The 20271-nt window shown below is 41.6% G+C and overlaps 2 protein-coding genes and 1 long non-coding RNA gene across 17 annotated transcripts in view; 2 read left to right on the forward strand and 1 right to left on the reverse strand.

Annotated features, from left to right (window-relative positions):
- The first annotated feature begins 751 nt into the window (after positions 1 to 751).
- On the forward strand, positions 752 to 4698 carry LOC310695788. Its single transcript, XR_014520230.1, has 2 exons — positions 752 to 3278; positions 3315 to 4698. It is a non-coding gene; the product is annotated as an uncharacterized lncRNA (long non-coding RNA).
- TMEM80 (transmembrane protein 80) lies at positions 4281 to 14553 on the reverse strand. Of its 5 annotated transcripts, none has more exons than XM_083480640.1 (5): positions 14450 to 14553; positions 11699 to 11715; positions 7655 to 7748; positions 7470 to 7562; positions 4281 to 6239 (listed from the first exon to the last, which is right to left on the reverse strand). In XM_083480640.1, the coding sequence occupies exons 1-5, from the start codon at positions 14466 to 14468 to the stop codon at positions 6034 to 6036; spliced, it is 429 nt and encodes a 142-aa protein (XP_083336766.1). In that variant the 5' UTR covers positions 14469 to 14553; the 3' UTR covers positions 4281 to 6033. The 5 variants fall into 5 exon arrangements, with proteins under 5 accessions (XP_083336766.1, XP_083336765.1, XP_083336767.1 ...); XM_083480639.1 differs by lacking the exon at positions 14450 to 14553 and adding an exon at positions 14195 to 14301; XM_083480641.1 differs by lacking the exon at positions 7655 to 7748 and having other exon boundaries at positions 8865 to 11715; positions 14450 to 14523.
- Positions 14554 to 15161: 608 nt separating this feature from the next.
- The window catches only part of DEAF1 (DEAF1 transcription factor), a gene marked incomplete at its 5' end in the record, with an annotated part of 29484 nt that continues 24374 nt past the window's right edge, over positions 15162 to 20271 (forward strand). For 10 of the 11 annotated variants that reach the window (XR_014520168.1, XR_014520169.1, XR_014520170.1 and 7 more), the window contains 4 exons: positions 15162 to 15435; positions 16575 to 16672; positions 17391 to 17520; positions 19867 to 20010. Coding sequence is in view for 7 of the 11 variants with exons in the window: in XM_083480264.1 (XP_083336390.1) it covers positions 15162 to 15435; positions 16575 to 16672; positions 17391 to 17520; positions 19867 to 20010 (646 nt within the window). Of the gene's footprint in view, positions 15436 to 16574; positions 16673 to 17390; positions 17521 to 19089; positions 20011 to 20271 lie in introns of all 11 variants that reach the window. The other variant, XM_083480259.1, reaches the window with a different exon arrangement.

The raw sequence follows: 20271 nt of genomic DNA on the forward strand, positions 1-20271 counted from the left end.
GAGAGAGTTTCACGGATTACCCAACTTTAGCAAGATGGATGGATTTGGGACTCGGAATATATCCCCCCCCCCGCAGCCACTGACTCAAATGCCAACGAGCACAGCATAGAGCTCAGCAGTTTTGTTGTATCGATAACGTGGAAGTGATAGTTACAGATAGGTAGCCGTGTTGGTCTGCCATAGTAAAAATAAAAAAATTCCTTCCAGTAGCACCTTAAAGACCAACTAAGTTAGTTCTTGGTATGAGCTTTCGTGTGCATGCACACTTCTTCAGATACACACAGATAGGTTGTCTCTCTGGCTTGCAAGGGAGGGAGAGGGAAACCAGGAAAAGGGAGGTGCTGGGGTAGATAAAGTACATTTCTGTTCTTCAGTTTGAAACGGGTGAAGACAATTCCCTTGGCTTCCGGGGTCTTGAAATGGACCCAGGGTTTGAAGCAATATACTGTGTGCCCAAACAGAAGTCCCAGCTCAAACTAGCGCGTGCTTCCTCGGAAGTAAGTCCCATCAAGTTCTAGGAAATTAACTTCAACGTGCATAAGATTAAGAGCATTTTCCCTGCTCAGCAATTTGCCAGTGGAGTCCTGCACAATGCGACACTCACAACAATAGTTGGGTGGTGAGATTTTTGTCCCAACTTCTGAACAAGAAAATATGCTGCCTTTATGCAGAATTGGACTACTGGACCACTTAGCCTAATTACCAGCTACTTCCGTTTGGGGCACCTCTGTGCACTTTTGTACATCATGATTTGGGCTACCCTCAAAGTGTATAGTGGCTAGACTGAAAACAGAAAAAAGGAAATACTTTTTTCATTTTGGGCACTATAAAAATGTGGGACTCAAAGCACAAAGCTAGCACTGAATATAGTCGTTTGACAGATTTAGGCAAAAATATGGCAATTAATAGCCAGCAGAAGCCAAGACAAAACTACCAATGAACAAGAAATCTAGAAAGCACAGAAATTATTCTGCTGTAGGCACATGCCAGTTTGCCTTAGAAGCAGATTACAGGGTAATACACATTTCTTTACACTTAAAACAAATTGTTACTAAAGAGTGTAACATAGTGAATCAGACTGTGTAGTATCCTGACTATGGTTAGCATACATGGCAAAAGTGCTAAGTTTTCCACGTTTCATTGTGAATGTTATGTACATACAGCTTGTGAATGTAGAAGTGAAATCCAAGTAGGAAAGTGTGATGTGCTTCTCTTATTTTCTGCAAGTAAAGACTTTGCAGTGCTAACACACAGCTTGTTACCAAGAAGCAAACACAAAGTCGTTCCTTAAGGACACTAATCGTGTTTTGTGTTAAAGCCAAAAAAAATGCTGACTTCTTGTGGAATGCACTTTATTTGTGTTTCATTTCCTTTTATTTCTGTTGGGCTTACAAGCAAAGAAACAGTCTGAAACAATGTAGCCTTATCTCTTCAAAATATCTGAGGGCATTAAATCCCAGGAGATGAATGTGCTATCAGAATTTTAGATCAAGCAGCTACCTCAAGTTGTGTACAGAACAAGTGCTTTTTATTTGAGACATAACCACCACCCAAATAATGATCTCAACTTCTGGGGGGAAATGTGCTCATTTCATTTTTATTGTATTTTTCATTAAAACTTGCTCATCCTGTTTCCAGAAGGGTTTGGCCTTTTAATTATACACTCCCAAGAGCCCAGCATGTTTAGCAATTGTTGTTTGTGACTTTACCATGACAATTTATGCTCATGCTCACAAAAATGGTCTCATGAACACTAACAAATACCTCCAGCAGGTCAGGAATAGCAGAGAAAAAGATTCAGGCAGTGAACTAGTTAACTCTGCAGATCAGTTAAAATGATTATGGGCAATCTCACATCAACATATAGGGGCTTCCTCTATGTGTGTTCATGACATGTGGCTGTGTAGACACATGGGAGAAACAGAACATATAAAGGCAGTCTAAACCCACTGAAATATATATGATTAACATTAAACCGGAATCCTAACTATGGGTGTTGACCCATTGACTTCAAAACAATGGGTTGTATCCAGCTGTCTTCCCTCAGATCTGCTTCAGAGGACTGGGGAACCCTTTGGAACAGCATGGGAGGTGACATGCGAGCAGGCTGCAAGAAAACATATGAACAGAAGAGCCTGCTGGATCAGGCCAATGAGCCACCAAGTCCAGCATCATGTTCTCACGTTGGCCAACCAGATGCCTGTGAGAAGCCTGCAAAAATTCAACAGTTGAGGCAGAGCACAGCCATCATGGCTATTGGCCATCAATACCCATCTCCTTCACGAATTTGTCTAATCTTTTAAAGTCAGCTAAATTGGTATCCATCACTTCATCCTGTAAGAGCTTCATGGTTTAACTAGGTCCTGAATTTTCCAACATTCAGCTTAATTGGATGTCCACAAGTCAGTATTACGTGAAGGAGAAAAACTTTTCCCTATCCACTTTATCCATGCCATTGATAATTTTATAAACTTCTATCATGTCACCGCTTACTCTCCTTTTCACTAAACTAAAAAGTCACAGATGCTGCAACCTTTCCTCAGAGGGAAGAAATCGTAAGAAGGAGGAATTCACAAAAATGGCCCACCTCTTCTACTCATAGAAGCCTCCACTGGATCAAAAAGCCTTCTATCAGTGCCACAGAGGGACACAAATGGATACAACCCAATGTGCGTGGGGTTTTTTAATTCCATTTAGAATATGGTGACCAGTGAGCTATTGCCAATGTTATTTCACCAGTGAGAAGGAAAATGCAAAACTGAAACATTATTTTGTGTCCTGGGTGATCATGGGTCTTGTAATATTGCAATCCTATGACATTCATGTGAAATACCAATTTAACTTAATAGTAAATATTTTCAAGTAAACGTGCTATGCTGTAGGATAAGGTTGTGAATAACTGATGCTAAGGATTTCCCTTTTGCATGAGATAGTATATACAACTAACTAACTAACTAACTAACTAACTAACTAACTAACACACACAGCAGGTGGCACTGTGGTCTAAACCACTGAGCCTTGGGCTTGCTGATCAAAAGGTCAGTGGTTTGAATCCCTGCAACGGGGTGAGCTCCCGTTGCTCGGTCCCAGCTCCTGCCAACCTAGCAGTTTGAAATCACGCCCCCAAAAAAGTGCAAGTAGATTAATAGGTACCGCTCTGGAGGGAAGGTAAAGGGAGTTTCCGTGCGCTGCTCTGATTCCAGTGTTCCGTTGCGCCAGAAGCGGCTTAGTCATGCTGGCCACATGACCCGGAAAAAATGTCTGCAGAGCGGACAAAGGCCAGCTCCCTCAGCCTGTAAAGCAAGGGGACAAAGGCCAGCTCCCTCAGCCTGTAAAGCAAGGTGAGCACCGCAACCCCAGAGTCGTTTGTGACTGGACTTAACTGTCAGGGGTCCCTTTACCTTTAGTATGTACAAAGTAGGTGTGAAGGGGATCACCAAAGATATGCAAATAAATGTGCATCACTATGCATCAGTTTATTAACCACAAACTATGAGTGGTGACTCAAGGGTGGGGGAGCACCATGTCAACTTTGACTTCCCACACATTCCCACCCACCCAATTCTCAGTACATAGAGAGTTGGAAGGAGTCAGCCATCACTACCATTTACAGGCTTTTGGCTGAGAAACTGAATTCATTCTGATAAACTAGATAATCCTGTTCTGCTGCGTTGGAATATAAAAGGTAATTCAAAAGAACTCTTTGTATGTGGTGCTGTATGCAAGATGTGCTCAATAATAATGCTTACAAAATCCTGACATCAACATGTTTGTTATCTCAAATCTCACTACTTTCTGGACAGCCCTGTCAAAGCGCCAATTCTCTTATGCAGCAATGTGCAAACATATTTGAAAGAACTCCAGGGACTAGAAGGTTTTTGTAAACTGCTCTAAGGTCCTAGGTTTTTATTTGTTTTTAACCATCAAATAGTATATGGATTTTATTTAATAAAGAAATAAAATCAAAGCTTCAGGAGTGAACCTGAAACATGATATATGACGTTATTTTAGATTCAGCATATCTGCCCACCAGAGTTACCCTCTTCTCTTCAAGATTTTTACACTTTGTATTACTATTATTATTATTATTATTATTATTATTAATTGTATACCACCCAAGGTGGTTCACAACAGAAAAATACAAAATGAGAATACAAAACTGGTTCACATCATACTTCACACTGTGTGTAAGGAGTGTTTCTACACTTCCCACTGTGAGGAACTTAACTGAACCACAATAGGCATACCCATCAGCTCAATTAGTATCTGTTAAATGTGAATGACTTGAAGTCTGTTTATTCTTAGTGATAGAAAAATAGAAATATATACTGTCCATAAATACAAATTTAAAAATATGATAATCTTTCAATACACTTCTTAAGGCTTTCTTGTAGAAAAACAGAGTTCTAGGATACACCACAAAACATAAATCTAGGTGAAGGAAAACCCACATTGGACATTATACATAAAAGTGCTATACTAAAGAAAAATATATTGGCTTAGATTGTAAATGAGGTTCTGATGGCAAGTTCCCGCATGCCGAGTTCTGCTAACAGAATGTTCCTCCTAGTAGAAGGGAGGGCAGCACTTTCATTAGTCTCCCCTCCCCAACTGTAGCCCCTTGAATGTCCACTCAGGAGGGTCAGGGGACATTTCAGTGTATCAAGAGAGGCAGTGTAGGGGGAAGGGAAAATTGGTTTTAAAAAATAAAATAAAATGCTGTCTTCCATTTGCAGAGGGGACTAATTAGAACCCAAGGCATAAAATACTGTAGTACCCAGAAGATCAACATGGAATTCACCTTTCCAAAGTGCATATGAATTGAATTTGTCTTGAAGTCACTGGATTTGGTCTTAAAATTATTTTTCTCTTTTAGATACCTGAAAGCAAAAATAAGACCACAGCAATGTCACGTGGATATACTTATCAAAATCATCCAAATTCAAGAGTAAAATTAAGTAGCCTACAGTATACATAGCAAGGCATGACCTGTACTCAACTAAATCTGTTTTGCAGAATACATTAGGCAATATCCAACAGTGTTTGTCCACCAGTGTAACAGGCACCATTTGTGAAATAAGGATGTCTCCTCCTGCACATACCCAAACCTGCCCTGAAAGGTTACGGTGACCCTCCAGAGCAGCTGGGGAGGGATGGGGGCTGCATGGGAAAGGAGAAGGGGGGATCTGCTCATGCAACACTGGATATTGCTCTTTCATTAATAAAATGTATCTTTAAAATATTTTGAAAACTATTCTTAGAAACCCGTAATTCTAACTTTAACTGGGAATTAGGCTTATGATAATGTACAGCTAAGATACCAGTTTCCAAGCAACTTTTAAAAGATTGCTACATTCTTTTGAAATTTTCACTATAAATGCTTATGCATGGTCTGATACAGTACAGTAACATGTGATTTAGTTTCACTGATTCCACTGTTAAGACCACTGAAATGAGTAATCAACTCAAAGAGCTGCAAAAATTAATCACAAGGGTCTGGCTAATATTTGAGAGATGATTCAAGCTTTATGAAGCACTTTATTGCTACCTACTTACCGTGTATCTTCCAAGGAACGAGAGGTCAATGCCTCTAATCATATGGTATACACACAGTGAGGAACTGTGGGTAATCCCTGGGATCTGTCCACAGCATGAATTTCTACATTTGTAGAAGCATGTTTTCCTTGAAACAATGAGGTGCTCACCAAAGTCAGGCAAAGGACAAACAGCAAGCTTGTCTGCCACCAAAAATGTGGATCAGCCTTGATTTGAGTATCAACATTTAACTCCAAACTTCAATTCAAACAGAGACCACCACTATATAAGCTATGCTAAGAATAACCCTGCAGAATGTGTTACATGTTAGTTCATGATGGCCTCATGGAACTTTGCAGTGTAGTAAGAACAGTTATGATAGTGTTTATACTCGAGAACATCAAGCGCATGTACTTTTACAAGGATCAATTAAAAATCTGTATTGCTTATTTAAAAAGAAAATACAGAATATAGGTTTACCACAGATAGCAACGTGAGTTAGCTGACAAATGCAGCAATGGCTATGACTTGCAGGATTGCTTCAAGTCCACATATGACAAGCAGTACAACATTAATGATGACATCTGCTCGCAGGACATATGTTTGCCACACCAGAAAGTAGATGGATAGGATTATGCTGCCAGCAGTGATCACAAGACTGATACCCAATGGATATTCTTCTTCTGTTAGATTCCCTTTGGTACCTAGTGAAGTTTTAAAAAAATACACAAGCACAATTGACAAATGATGAATGTGATAGCTCACAAAAATCCAAATTCAAAGCGACTATAATGGCCTTTTACTAGCTGCACCCACCTAGTATGATAGGTATGATGATTCTTGGGCCAGGAGAGCCTTCAGAGGCTAACACAGTGTATACTGGAGTTTATAATAGAAATACCAGTGCTATTCCATTTTACACTGCTTTTGTGCTGATATAGCCATGATGTAGCTGAGAGGCAGAGCCTTCCTTTTCATTGTATCTTCCCCTTTTCAACCACCATGATCCACAGAACCCAGCAATACTCTCATTTTACCATGGGCACCTAGTGCAGTGGGGCTGTTGCCCCCTCCTATCAGAAGCATTCCATCTACTTACCAAGAAGGGCAGGGCAGGGCTGTGTGGGCACACTGGTGAAAGCCAATTTGGTGCTTCTGCCACTAAACTGATAGAGACTCAATCTCTCTGTCCTAGCAAGTGGCAGTGGTGCCATGCTAGCACAGTGATGGCACAGCACAGCCAGTGGTGGAGCATATGCCCGCGCTGCCCAGGGCAGGCGCAATCCCAAGGGGGGGGTGGCACAGAGGATAGCCACTCGGTTGCCCAGAGCGGCGTGCGCACCCGGCAGACGGGGGTGGAGTGAGCCACCAGTGGCAAGCAAACAGCGCGCTGCCCACCCGCGACTCCCAAACCTCCCCCAAGCTGTCAAAACGAAGGGGGAGGGGGGAATGCCACTGGCAAAGCGGTGCTGCTCCCCCCCCCATCCCGATAGCTCAGGGTAAGCTTGGGAGTCGCAGGCAGGCTGAATGTCACCCCCCTCAGTGAGGGCACCTGGGGTGATCCACTCCCCCCCCCTTCCTATGCCCCTGAGCACAGCCTCTGCTCCTGATTTTTATGCTTTAGTAAAATTGCCCTCTTTTAGGATGCAACTGATAGACTCTTACTTTAGCACTTACATCCAGGCAAACATGCATTTGACTGGAGTGTAACCTTGACAAATCTATCCCTTATTTAACTAGTATTTAGCAAAGTCTCATTTGCACTTTTACCCATGTAGGTCAGTCAGCCATTTTAATGTTTAACATTAAAAGTATTTAAATGTGTTGTAAAATAATTGGTTAGGTGTCATGAATCAGCATGTTTTGACATGTATACTTACCAAAGGATTAATATTTAACAATGATTCTAATGTGCATGCTGCTATCCAACTTACCAAAGTATAGCCTGATTGCTTCAAGAACTGCCATAATGAACAGCAATATGAGATCAAGAGCTAAGAAATCATCTGGATACGTGAAAACCTGACCTGCCAATGAGCAAAGTATAAATAATGAAAAAAGACAAGTAACAAGAGGTCCACAATACAGCTATTTTAACTGTGTATTTGAATTAACTTACTTTTATAAATAATCATCATCAGGGTTGCTAAAAAATAAAATATATAATAAACTATATTTAAATAGAAAAGAATCTGTAAGGGAACAGATGACAGCTGGCAGTTTCTGTCAAGGAAATTGGTTTTAAAACAATCAAATCATGTCCCGTCCCCTGTCCCCCACTTCAGACAGCAACACTCCAAGGTATTAGATAGAGAGGGGTTTCTCAGCCCTGCTAGTTGAGATGCTGTTAACTAGAGGTTGACCAAGGACCTCCTGCATACAAAGCATGTGGGCTGCTATAGAGCTATGGGCTCTCTCAAGGTATGGCAATGTACACTTTAGATGAAACATTTATTGTGAAAACTGTTGATACAGAAGGTCTTGTTAAAGTTAAAAAAAGTTCTTGAAAGGGTATCTGTATAAAACTATTTGTTCAAGCCACGGGATTTGTTTTACAGGGATTTTATGAAGGCTGAGAATAAGATCAAAGGCAATTTAACTTTCACAGTCCATTAAGAGGAAGACTATTCCTGCAGTGGCTTTATGAAAATCTTGTATGATTTGGAGTATGAATTTTCAAGTGACAGAAGTCTTTGCTGGGTTATTTGCACTTTCAAAATAATGTACACTGGTATTTCAGTCCTCAAAAGTCTTAGAAAATAAAATTACAGGCCATGGACTGGGAATACCCAGGACTTTTCAATCCAGGCTCAGTCAAATTCCTATGCTAATTCCATCCTACATCTTAAGATTCCAACACACTAAATATTATAAGCACCATTCTAATTGTAAGAAGAACCACCTACTTGAATTTTATTGACTAGTATTCAGCTAAGGTTTAATCAGAGTGGACTCACTGAAATGAACATGACTAAAAGTTAGGTTTGTTAATTTCGGTGGATCTATATCCAGAAAAACTGAGTTTAAATACCACCCATTAAACTTGCAATGTCTACTGATCGAGATCAGAAAAACTTGAGATGGCAGTGCTCATGACAGCTGGCTCATCAGATCTGTAACCCTGAAGCACATTAGGACTGGGTTTGGAAGCTCCCTGCTGAATCACTAAGCTCACCTGGTGGCCTTCAACACAATTGTTCTGCCACATCCTAACCTTCCTCAAGGAGTTGGTGTGAGGAAAAATAAATTGCTTTGCATTTTATAGACTGAAATGTGCCACAGAATTTAATAGCAATCTAGATCAGGATAAACTAAGGTTTCTGCCATACCTCCTATGAAGAAATGATAATGGTTTAATGATTTTTCTGCTTCTTCTAACAATTGTGAATCCATAGAATTCAAATTGTAATACAATGAAATGCAATATAAGAAATATAATAAGCAATAAAAATGCAATTAAAAATCAACAGGCATATTCAATCTGATGGATGCACCATCTCCCAACTGCAAAATCCACTGACATGCCATGGAGCACCTGAATGAAGCTTGTGGTGGTTCACAGACTGATGTAGGAACTCCTGACGTAAGAGTTTGTGTTGTACCTTCCAAAGATTTCTATGGTATTTTGCTTAACACAAACTGTGAGCTGAGCTGCATTCTAGCAGAGGGGACTGATAATGGAGAGTAAATGATTCACATGTGGAAGGTTATGCCATTCCATTCATGGCAATGAGAACCACGTGTGCACTTTGGGTTCCATTTCTCCATCCAAATGTATAAACCATGCTGAGCCCAGGTTCAGGGGCCATCTATAAGCAAGGTTTTAAGTGGGAAATGCAACTCACACTATCATGCTAAGAAAATCTCAGCTAATTGCACACTAAGAGGTAGGGAATAACCCAGTATAAAGTGGAATAAGTTGATAACATCATGGTTATCTTATAAATCCCCTTTTAAAAAAATTCAATCTTTATTGGTTTAAAATCAACACATACACACAAAGAAAGCTTAGAAAAAGAAAAGAAAAAGAAAACAGAACAAAAGAAAGACAATACATCTCTTATAAACAAAAAGAAATAGAACAATACATCGCGAATGCACAAAAATATTCTAGCTTTCAACTTCCGACTTCCTTGATATGGGTTCTTTGTTTCCTTAATTACTTGCCTCTATTTATTCAATAAGCTTAAACTTTATTAAAACTTGTTTGTGTTCTTTATACCTTATTCAATTCCGACAGTTATTCAAAGCATTCTAAAGTTTTTATATGGGGACACCGTTCTTTTAAATATTGTCTGAAATCTCCCATTCCCTTTCAAACTTTTGGGTTGATGGATCTCTCATCTTTTCCGTCATATATGTTAGTTCCATATATTCAAACAGTTTTACTTGCCACTCCTCTTTTGATGGAATTTTATCTCCTTTCCACCCCTTGGCAATCAGCATCCTCGCTGCTGTTGTTACATGCAAAAAGATCCTTCCTTTCTCTCTTGGGATGTCTGATGCCATTATGCCTAAAAGAAAGGCTTCCGGTTTTTTATTAAACGTTATTTTGAAAAGTTTGTTAAAAAAATTCATTTTATATAAGTTCCCAAAAGCTCTTTATTTTTTTGCAACCTCACCCTATGAGGTACATCGTTCCCTCTAACTCTCTACACCTCCAGCATAAAATTGAGCTGGTTCTGTACATTTTGGACAGTTTGCTGGGGGTATGACCTGTATAGCATCTTTATAAAGTTTTCTTTTATAGTGAAGCAGGCTGTGAATTTCAAATCCCTACTCCATAAATTTTCCCATTCCACCATTTGTATATTGTAACCGAAATCCTTCGCCCACTTAACCATGACTGATTTTACCTCTTCTTCCTTATCTTATAAATTCCTGAAGGACACCTGAAGTGCACAAACAAAGTGCACAATCAATTGTTGATTTCTGTCAGTTTTCTTCAGTTCTATAAATCCAACAGCAGCACATAAGGAGTCAACCTTCCAAAACAGAGCAATGCTTAAACAGCTGAAGTGTGCTTTCTCTACATTGTTTTGACGGTCCTTTTCTATTTTTACAGAAAAAAGCAAATACACCAGTCTTGCTGGAACACATGAATTCCTGAAAGCGAGGTACTTGCTCTTGGAAACAATGCCTGTAGGCACTCTGCACACTCATACAGTGTCAAATATTTATTTGAAAGAATGAATCTGAAGGAGCCATGCCCATTTAGTTAAGTCCCACTGACCTGAATGAGACTTATTTCTGAGTAGGCATGCATAGGACTGCACTATAAAAGACCTACAGGTAATAGCTACATTCCAGCTCATGGAGTGGATGTCAGTTCTACTGAAACAGAACTGAGTATTCACATTCTCCAGACTGAAGTAATGAGAAGGAATTGTAGCAGCAGAAATATTTGAAGACTGTCTGGAATGCTTTTTGGGGAACTTGTAATACAAACTGTATTACCCATGTGTCTGGAGTGTTGGGGACCCTCCAGAGCAGATTTGGGTGGACATGGTGGGGGGGGGGATGACTGCAGTGATAGGAGAAATCAAAGAAAATTGCTTCCTGATCCATTCTGCTGATATAACCCTTATCATCAGCTGAGTAAGACCAATGCATACAACTCTATTTTATGGAGACCACTCTGATCATTTCATTTCATTTCTTAGTTTCCCAGACTATAGATTAATCAAGTTCTAGTACAGTACTTATAATCAGTGACAACATATACTGCTTTTGCATATCTCAAATTTCACTATGAATTTACAAACTAAAACTTATTGGAGTATAATGAAACGTAACAGTAGTTTTAAAACTTTCCACCTTCAGCAATAGATACACACACACACACACACACACACACACCGTCCATCTGGTTGGGTTTCCCCAGCTACTCTGTGCAGCTCCCAACAGATTATTAAAAATACGATAAAACATCAAACATTAAAAACTTCCCTAAACATGGCTGCTTTCAGATGTCTTCAAGTAGTATTCCCCATGTCAATTTGTTTGCTACTGAATACCTGCATTGCATTATATTCTGCAACATGCTTGACTGTCCATAGTCCTCATTGAGGAACCCCAAAGAAGCATTCACATAACACATTTGAAAATCACAGATAGAAAGAAGCAAAATTATTTCATCATCTGAATGAATGAGAAAGGATACAACAGATGTTGCTCTTCCTGTACATAAGACAAAAATAATAATTAGCAGAGTCTATAATTTTTGGACCAAAGATTAAAAACCTAAGAATGGCTGAATACATGTTGTACAGTAGAAATCATTTTTTTTCAGAATCACTGGGAAAACAATTTAAGCTATGACAGTAGCCAGTTAGAACATGAACAGCTCACTTCAAAGCTGTAAACACAATGCTGAAAGATCTATTTCATACCACCCCTACTCCCTGCAAGGATAATGCTGCAATTTACAAACCACTTAAGTCATCTTGGACATATTTTTCAGTTTAGGGCTACAGTCTTAAACACACTACTGAAGTAAGCCATAAAGAACACAATGGAACTTATTTCTGCACAAACATGCACAGAGGTTATAGAACCAAAGCCTAAAACTGATCAGAATGTTACATTTTAAAGCAAGAAGTAACAAAGCTAGGAAGGACATAAAGAATTCAGTCATTCATCACTGTCATACATTATTAGGCTTACATAAAATGCTAGATGTATAACCTAATTACACAAAGCAGGTCTCTATCCCCCTCTAGTGAATTAAGCATGCTATGGTTTCTAAGTCTGTGAATTATTTCAACAGGAGCCTAAGTCAGTCTTTAAATCAGGTTGAAACAAAATAAACCTTTAGATGTAGTTGAAGTTACACTTTATAGTGCAAACAATTCATAAGATGTGGGCATGACTGTAAGATGGAGGTGTAGCCTGAAATTATATTTAATGTAAGATAGCTTCTGGTACATCTACAGTCTGATGAATGCCACTTTAAAAAATAATACATATCTCTGTGAACTGTCCCACATGAGAGTTTATATTATTCATTACATTACTAATGCCACCAGTACCCCTCCAACCCATAACTATTACACACACACACAGAGCCCACATATTTAAAGTGCATGGTCACAGAAACACTCCCAGTAAGAATCACAATGCCTGTGTTATTCGCTGAATTATTCTTGTGAACCCCCAAGCACCTAACAATATAGTGAAGCAGTCATATTAAACTGCAAAAATAAAGGTCTAATAGTAATAAGGGTTGTAACAAACAAAGTAATGTAAGAGAAACTTCCACACATGCAGCAGAGCACCCCCTCCATCCACACCATTCCCAGATTTGCTCAGGGTTCCCTCCCACCGGCCCTCCAGAGCAAATATGGGGGAGTGTTTAGTTGTAGGAGAGGGAGATGTTCTGTTAAACAAATCAAAGTTGTTCTGCTCATGCAGTGGCTTTGCTGGATTCGACCCACAGCCATTAATGTGTGGCCACTCTTGACTGCTCTGAAGTGGCAAATGTGGCATCCCATCCAGTAAGTTGAGGGTCATTTCCCACAAATAGAATTCATTTGGGGGGGTACATATTCATCCCACTTTTTCTCCCCTGTGCTCAGGGTACATATCCTCTAGCCCACCCCTTTTGTCCTTACAATAACCTGAGAATTAGGTTATTATGACAGACAGCAGTGGGCTCAAAGTCACCCATATTTGGACCAAGGTCCCAGGTATGTCCAGTAATCTATGCATCAGCCTTCCCCAACTCCAAGCAGCTCCAACCAACATGGCCAACAGCTAAGGATGGTGAGTGCTTGAGTGCTTAAATAGTGCAGGGGTGGGGAACCTGGAGCACCATAGGCAACAGTCTACTTCATCACTTATAAAAGCTCACAGTAAGTCATTCAAAAAGCTGCAGGCCTGATCACAATTACTAGGGAGAAAAGAATCCATTTAATGTAATGAGATTTTGGCTCTGTTGTTACTTGAGGTGGCAAACCTGCTAGGGGTGGGGAACCTTTTTCAGCTTGAGGGCTGCATTCTCTCATAGGACACCAATGATGGGCAGGGCAGGAGGTGAAAACGGGCGGAGCAACAGCTAGGACTCTCACTTTTGTACAGGCTGCATTCCAGACACACAAAAGCCAGGGGTGTGCATGTGTACACACAAACACACACACCTTTCGATCCAGGCAGCCACAGTTCAAGGCCACATTCCAGGGAAGCAAAAAAAAAAAAAAAAAAAAAAAAAAAACCACCAGAGGAGAGAGCAGAGCAGTGCCTCTGTAAGGGGTGTGGGCTGGGTGCCCAAGGATAGCTGCAGGACAGGAAGGCTGCATTTGACCCCAAGGCTCACTACTCCTGGACTATACCGGATTTAATTCTGGCTGCAGGAGGAGGCTTTTGGAATTAAATGAATTACTTCTCGATACCGAAAACCCCCTCCATGTAAAAAAGAAATGTCAGGTGAAAAGGCTAAACTGAAACACAACCTTTCACCCCGATATCTAGTTTCCTATGTAAAATAATGTTATGTTGGAGGGTGCCCATGGTGGAGAAGCATTCATTCAGGCTGACACTCCGCCCCCGTCAGAGGCGATAGCGCTCTGCTTAGGAGACTTGCCGCCTCAATGAGAACTAGACACCTAAGTCCTAATCACCAACACTTACAAAACGCAGAGAAATTCCTGCGTGGACGTACTTAAGAACGGACTGCGGGGTTGCAATCTGAACCTCATTTACTGAGGAATAAAACGCCACTCCGAGCAAGTACGCGCATTTTTGCTTCTCTGTTGCCATAGAAACCTATTTACCAGGCAAGGCCAACGCAGCCCAGTGAGCAACCGGCGGCCTCGTCACCAGGCTCTGGAGCCGCGCGCATGATTAGGGGAACCGGGCCTGCCTCCCCTCACTCGCCCTGGCGTTAACAGCGGCGCCTTAGCGGCACTGAGCTCACCTCGCCTGACGGCCGCCATTTTTTCGCTCCCCCCCGCCTCCCGCTCGCTCTCCGCCCCGCCTCAGTTCCTCCAATATCCCGATAGTCCTTGCGCAGCCCCACTCGGGGCCTCGTGAACCACCGCATACTGCCGTTCGTTGCTTTTCGCGCGGGCGGGATTGCACAACAGATTTCGGAGCTCAGGCGTTCGGGCTGAATCGGACAGCTCCGGTCGCTTGGGATTGTGAGGGGCGGGATTCAGAAATCCCTGTTCGGCCTTTCCCGCTCGCTTCCCGCTTACGCCCTTCGATTCGGTTATAGCCGGAAAGACTCGGGTCTCTTCGGCAATCGCCGTCGGTCGCCGCTTTTGAGAAGCCGAGACGAACCTGGACCAGTTCGGGCGCCTTCGCAAGCTTTCGGCCTCGTTCTAGATCTCTTCAATTGGGAATTAGGCTGATCGGAAGAGGTCGGCTTAGATCGGGAACTGTTCGGGATTTTTCGGGTGAGACCGAAGCGGCGCTCCGGAGGCCTCGGCCAGGGTTGCCATCGGCAGCACTCGGGAGAGTACTCGGGCAAGATCGGAGAGGGCCTTGGGCAGTTCGTTTCGTCACTCGGGAGCCGTCACTCGGGTGAGATCGGAGACGAAATCTCAATCGGACGGCCTCGGCTCACCTCGCTTCGGTCACCCCCCCCGCGCCCCCTCCCCAACACCCCCGGCTAAAGGCCTCTTCGGATGGAGGACTCTGACTCGGCCGCGAAGCAACTGGGCTTGGCTGAGGCCGCGGCGGTAGCTGCCGCCGCTGCAGTTGCTGCGGCGGCAGCAGCTGCGGCGCCCACAGACGGGTCGGAGCACCAGGAGTGTGTGGAGGCGAGTGGCTCGGGGGCGGAGCCACCAGAGGAAGAGGAGGTGACGGCCGTGACCGTAATGGCGGCGGATGCGGAACACATCGAGATGGGAGCCGAGTCCCTGCCGAGCAGCGACGAGGCCACCGCGGCTGCCTTCGCAGGTCAGCGCACCCGGCGCATGCGCACAGGCGCCCAGCCAGCCAGTCCGTTCAGCTTCGTCCCTGACGCTTAGCTGGTTCGCGCTCGTGCGCTTCAAGGAGTGTTAATGGACCCCCGCCTGCTTTTTGTAACATCACGTTTTGAATCCTCGTATTGCATCAGACACCACTCTGCTCTGTGGAAGTACTTCGCAAGTTCCTCAGCCGCTGTTAGTCAAGTGTATAGAAATCACGTGTACACATGCATATGTGAATCAGCTCTGAGACATAGTATAGTGGAGGAGTCGTCGCTGTCATGGCTGCAGTGTTTCATTTCTACTGCTCCCTGAGTCATAGGGCTACTGGACCTTTAATACCTTGGTAGGGAGTCTTGTTGGCCCTGCTGTTTGGTGATAATGGGAGCTGGAATCTCAACGTCCGAAGGGCCACAGGTTTCCCAGGCCTGCTTTGACAGCAGCTTGACAAGCAGAAATCTAGCAGATGTCGGGTTCCTCTAGAGTTCCCAAGGGAGAGCTGTGCCTGTTTAATTTTCGCCTGTCAGCCAACTGAAGAAAGACATGGGGCCCTGCTTTGTAGTGATTAGATGTGACAACCCTAAACACAGCAGTATAACTTTGTGTGCATTTATAAGTTTCATTTTTTAGTTTTTCTCAGGAAATATGGCTGGATGTCTGAAATGCATAAAATATCAAAGTAGCATACAATAAAATGTCACTCATTTAAAAATTAAACATTTGAAAAAGCAAGTGAAGTGGAAAGTTCTGTAAATACATGCATACATTGACCTCAGTCACACTGGGACTAAATCTTGGAATTCGATGAACTTTATTTCTAAGTAGACACACACACATAGGACTGCACTGTAAAAGGGAAATGTTTCCCACTGCATCTCACCACTTTACATTTAAGTGCAGTCACTATATTGGTGGCTTATTACTAATTAGCTGTGCTCACTGAGCCAAAACTGTTTGCTTTATGCATTGAAATGCACACCTCAGAGGGAGAGAGATCATGGGGTACCTTACACCTAGATAGTTGGATAAGAAAAACATTTGCAATTGCATGTTTTACTGCATGGAATTTATCTGGTCCATGGGAGGCTGTAGCAGAAAATTAAACGTTATTTTGGCCATATTTTACAGAAGTGACTACAGTAACTGTAGCCAACGTGGGTGCCTCTGCAGACAACGTATTCACTACTTCAGTAGCGAATGCAGCATCTATTTCAGGACATGTTCTGGTAAGGTCAGGGTTGATTCATTCTCCAGTATTTATTCCTTCATATTTAATATTTTGTGTGTGATAAGTAACATAAAAGCTGTGTGTGTATGTCGCTATGACAATTCATCAATCCAACTGCACAGATGTTGCTTTTACCCAGGGCTTGTGGGATAAATACATTATTGTGTACTCTTCCTTTTAATTCCATTATGGGCAATCTTACACATTACACAGAGGAAAACCTAGGTTTGCCAACAAGTGTAGATTCAACATGAATCAGTGAGTAGCCAATCACTTGAAAATGTATAGAGTTGTCCTGATGTAGCCATTGACTCTACAATGCCCCCTTTTATATCACTTGTACAAAACTCAATAATGTAATACTGTTTAAGTAGTTCATGATTTGCACAGGCAGGATCAAAGTTTAGACTGTCAGATCCTTGGGACGGAGACCTCTCTCAATGTTGTATGCCTTATGTTCGGCTTGTAGTTACCATAGTTTTATTTACTTGTTGGCCCCAATCCAATCCATACTGGCACAGGAAAACTCTGAGAACTGTGTCTATTCAACAGCACAATGTATGCTGAGGAAGGGAGATGTGGATTTCTCCTCTCCCCTGCAAATATGCAAATCTACCTTAGATATTTCCATACTAACTTAGAAATCTATAGACAAACTAATATAAAAGAATAACAACCATTTCAAGTTGTATCAGCTAAAGCTCTTTCTTCTGCAGTCTGGAAGGACAGCTCTTCAAATTGGAGACAGCTTGAACACTGAGAAAGCCACTCTGATTGTGGTCCACACAGATGGCAGCATCGTAGAGACTGCAGGCTTAAAGGGGCCGTCAGCATCTCTAACATCAGGTATTATGTGGCCTTGCAAAACTTTTTAAAGTGTCACTCCTCAAGTTTAGTTTCATGCCTTGCAATGATAAGGTTATTGTGACAGTTAACTCATAACATTTGGTTTATCACCTCTTGATGTTTTGTTGGTATATTTTCTGACTGTTCACTTTTATATCGGAAATGACAGATGAATGCACTTTGAGTTAGTTCAAGTAGCTAAGGGAAATTTCTAAACTGAGAGATGGAAGGCAAAGAGGAGTTTGCAACAGGATGACAAATATTTATTGAATTTTGGCGAAATAAGTATAATGACTTGGACCCACACTTCCTATGAGTAGATTTCCACTCATCTGATTCTCCCTTTGGGGAAAAGGGCAAGAGAGGTGATTCCTACAGATTCCTCCTTGCTCCTGCAACCATCTCTATACTTGGAAATCTTCTTTGTAGGTTGGGAAACCTTCTGGAATGTTGGGGCTGGAGAGGGTATTGGTTAAAATCACCTGCCCCTTCCTCCTCTGTTGAACTGGAATCCTTTCCAGGAACAGAAGGTTCCCTCGTGATCTATGGGAAGACATAGAATTGTAGAGTGGGAAGGGGCCACAAGGATCATCTAGTCCAGCCCCTACAATGCAGGAATCTTTTGCCCAAAGTGGGGATCAAACCCAGGACCTGAGGTTAAGAGTCTCATGCTCTACCGACTGAGCTTTCCCACATGTCTTGTTCAACTTAGTATTAATATAAATGTGCATCAGTGTGTGGTGTTTACTTTTTTATTACAATGATTACAATTATAGCAACGTGAATAAATTTCATATCATGCATCCATGTCCATCACAACTGTTTCCTTTGTCTAGTGCTGATTCCAATAAAGTGCAAAAGACGTCCAGTTTTTCTGAAATGTCTCAATAGAGTTGATTCTTTCATCCCTTAATTGTTTGTATTGTGTTATTTTATTCACTACTATTAAATCCAAATTTTTCTTCTTCAAAAACATACCCATTTCTTAGCCAGATAGCTTCCAAATCTTATCCAGCCATCTTTTCCATTTTACATGCTTCTGCAATCATTATACAAGCTAAATCTACATGAATCACCAAGATTCGTCTGTACATGTGTTCTTCAATCTCTCTGTGTGTGCTTTTATCTATAAACATTTATACTTACAACTGTTAACTTACATACTGTATTTTGTTGTTCTTTTCTGCTGTATATGTATTAATACAAAACAATGGATAACAATAAGTAAAATGAAATATTACTCAGAAGTTATTGTTGCGAGTACTATGTTTACAGAAACCACAGCACAGTTGGAGTTCTGTATAATGTGTTACAATCAGGCTGTTAGTCCAAGTAAATGGGATTATGTTGGCTTTGATCCAATTATTCAGGTCTAGCATGTTTTTGGTAAATGACAGTTTCAGTAAATATTGAAATAGTAGGCTTTGCAGGCTTGGGGAAGGACTTGTGCTTGCATACTGTGAGTAAAACTATAATTTTGAACATTGAAGAAAAAGTATTGACATAACTGATAAGTTCTGTCTCTTTGTTTCTGTATTTAAATCATTTTTTCTTTTGAAAACCCAGCAGGGCTATCTAAACGACTGCAGGTTGCCTTGAGTAATGACATGAAAGGAAACAATTCAGCTTCAATATCCCATTTGTAGTTCAAAGCTGTTCTTGGCCTGCTGTCTTATTGTCTTCCAGGTGGTGGTGCAATAGCTACTTGGAACACCCAAATGATTTTACTGTGCCCTGCCTTTTTAAAAACAAAAACTTCTCTTTCATCTGATGCAGTGTTATGAAATCAGTAAATCAGGGCCAGTTCATATGCTATGACAACAATGTGATTGGCACTGCTGCATGCTTGCATCCCATGTTGCACTAGTAATGGCTGAACTGGGAGAACCATGTGGAAGAAACGTATTGTGTGTCTCCTCTCCATGCTGCTATGGTTGAATGGAAAGCAACAATGACCTTTGCCCCTTTCCACATGATTTCTGTATTTCAAACTGATATGCTGTTTGATATACAGAAATATTTGATTTAATATTTGTTTCCTCTTCTTTTGTTAAAGGAACTAGTTCCCAACAAGAGTGGGGGCGGCAGGGGCTGCTCCAGTTGGACTGTCTCCTCCACACCACAGAGTCCTCTTTACATTTTGTATCATTTATTTGTTCTGGTACTGGAAAAATTGCAATCTGCTCTGGGTGCTTTTGCAGAAAAGCAGTATATTTTGTTCTATTGGTCAGAAGTCACTTTGAGAATCCAGGATATTCTAGTGGCATTTGCCTTCCTGTGGGGAAGGCAGAAGTTAGAACCTGAATGTGCTGTGTGTGACTTGGTTTTCTTTCCATTAATCCAAAGGGCCTCAGTCTCCTACTCCTTTAACGTCTGGGCAAGAAAAATCAGGAACAAAATACAACTGGGATCCTTCAGTGTATGACAATGAGTTGCCCGTGCGGTGCAGAAATATCAGTGGGATCCTGTACAAAAACCGACTTGGCTCGGGTAAGGTGTCTCTTCCTCTCTTTCTGAAATGAGGGTGATTATAAATCTTCTGTGCTCCTTCTTAAAGCCTGAGAGTCAACAGTGAGCAATGTGGCTCAGCCTCAAGTTCCTGTGGTTGTGGCAGGCCAGAACCTTGTTTTGTGAAGAACAGGGACTCAGCCCTTCCCTCTTCTCTGATAAAACCTGTTTTAAATGTCCTCTATCAGTGCAAAGTACAGTTGTACATTGGTTCTTGAACATAAGCCGTTCCAGAAATCAGTT

This window comes from Podarcis liolepis (genome assembly GCF_965112155.1).
Source record: "Podarcis liolepis genome assembly, chromosome: 1".
In the NCBI taxonomy this organism is placed as follows: Eukaryota; Metazoa; Chordata; class Lepidosauria; order Squamata; family Lacertidae; genus Podarcis; species Podarcis liolepis.

Coding starts and splice junctions, on each gene's coding strand:
- TMEM80 (XM_083480639.1), bottom strand. CDS start 14,231: ATGAGGTTCAGATTGCAACCCCGCAGTCCGTTCTTAA. Junction 7,563..7,654: donor GATGATGATTATTTATAAAA/GTAAGTTAATTC, acceptor GCTCATTGGCAG/GTCAGGTTTTCACGTATCCA. Junction 6,240..7,469: donor AGCAATCAGGCTATACTTTG/GTAAGTTGGATA, acceptor AAACTTCACTAG/GTACCAAAGGGAATCTAACA.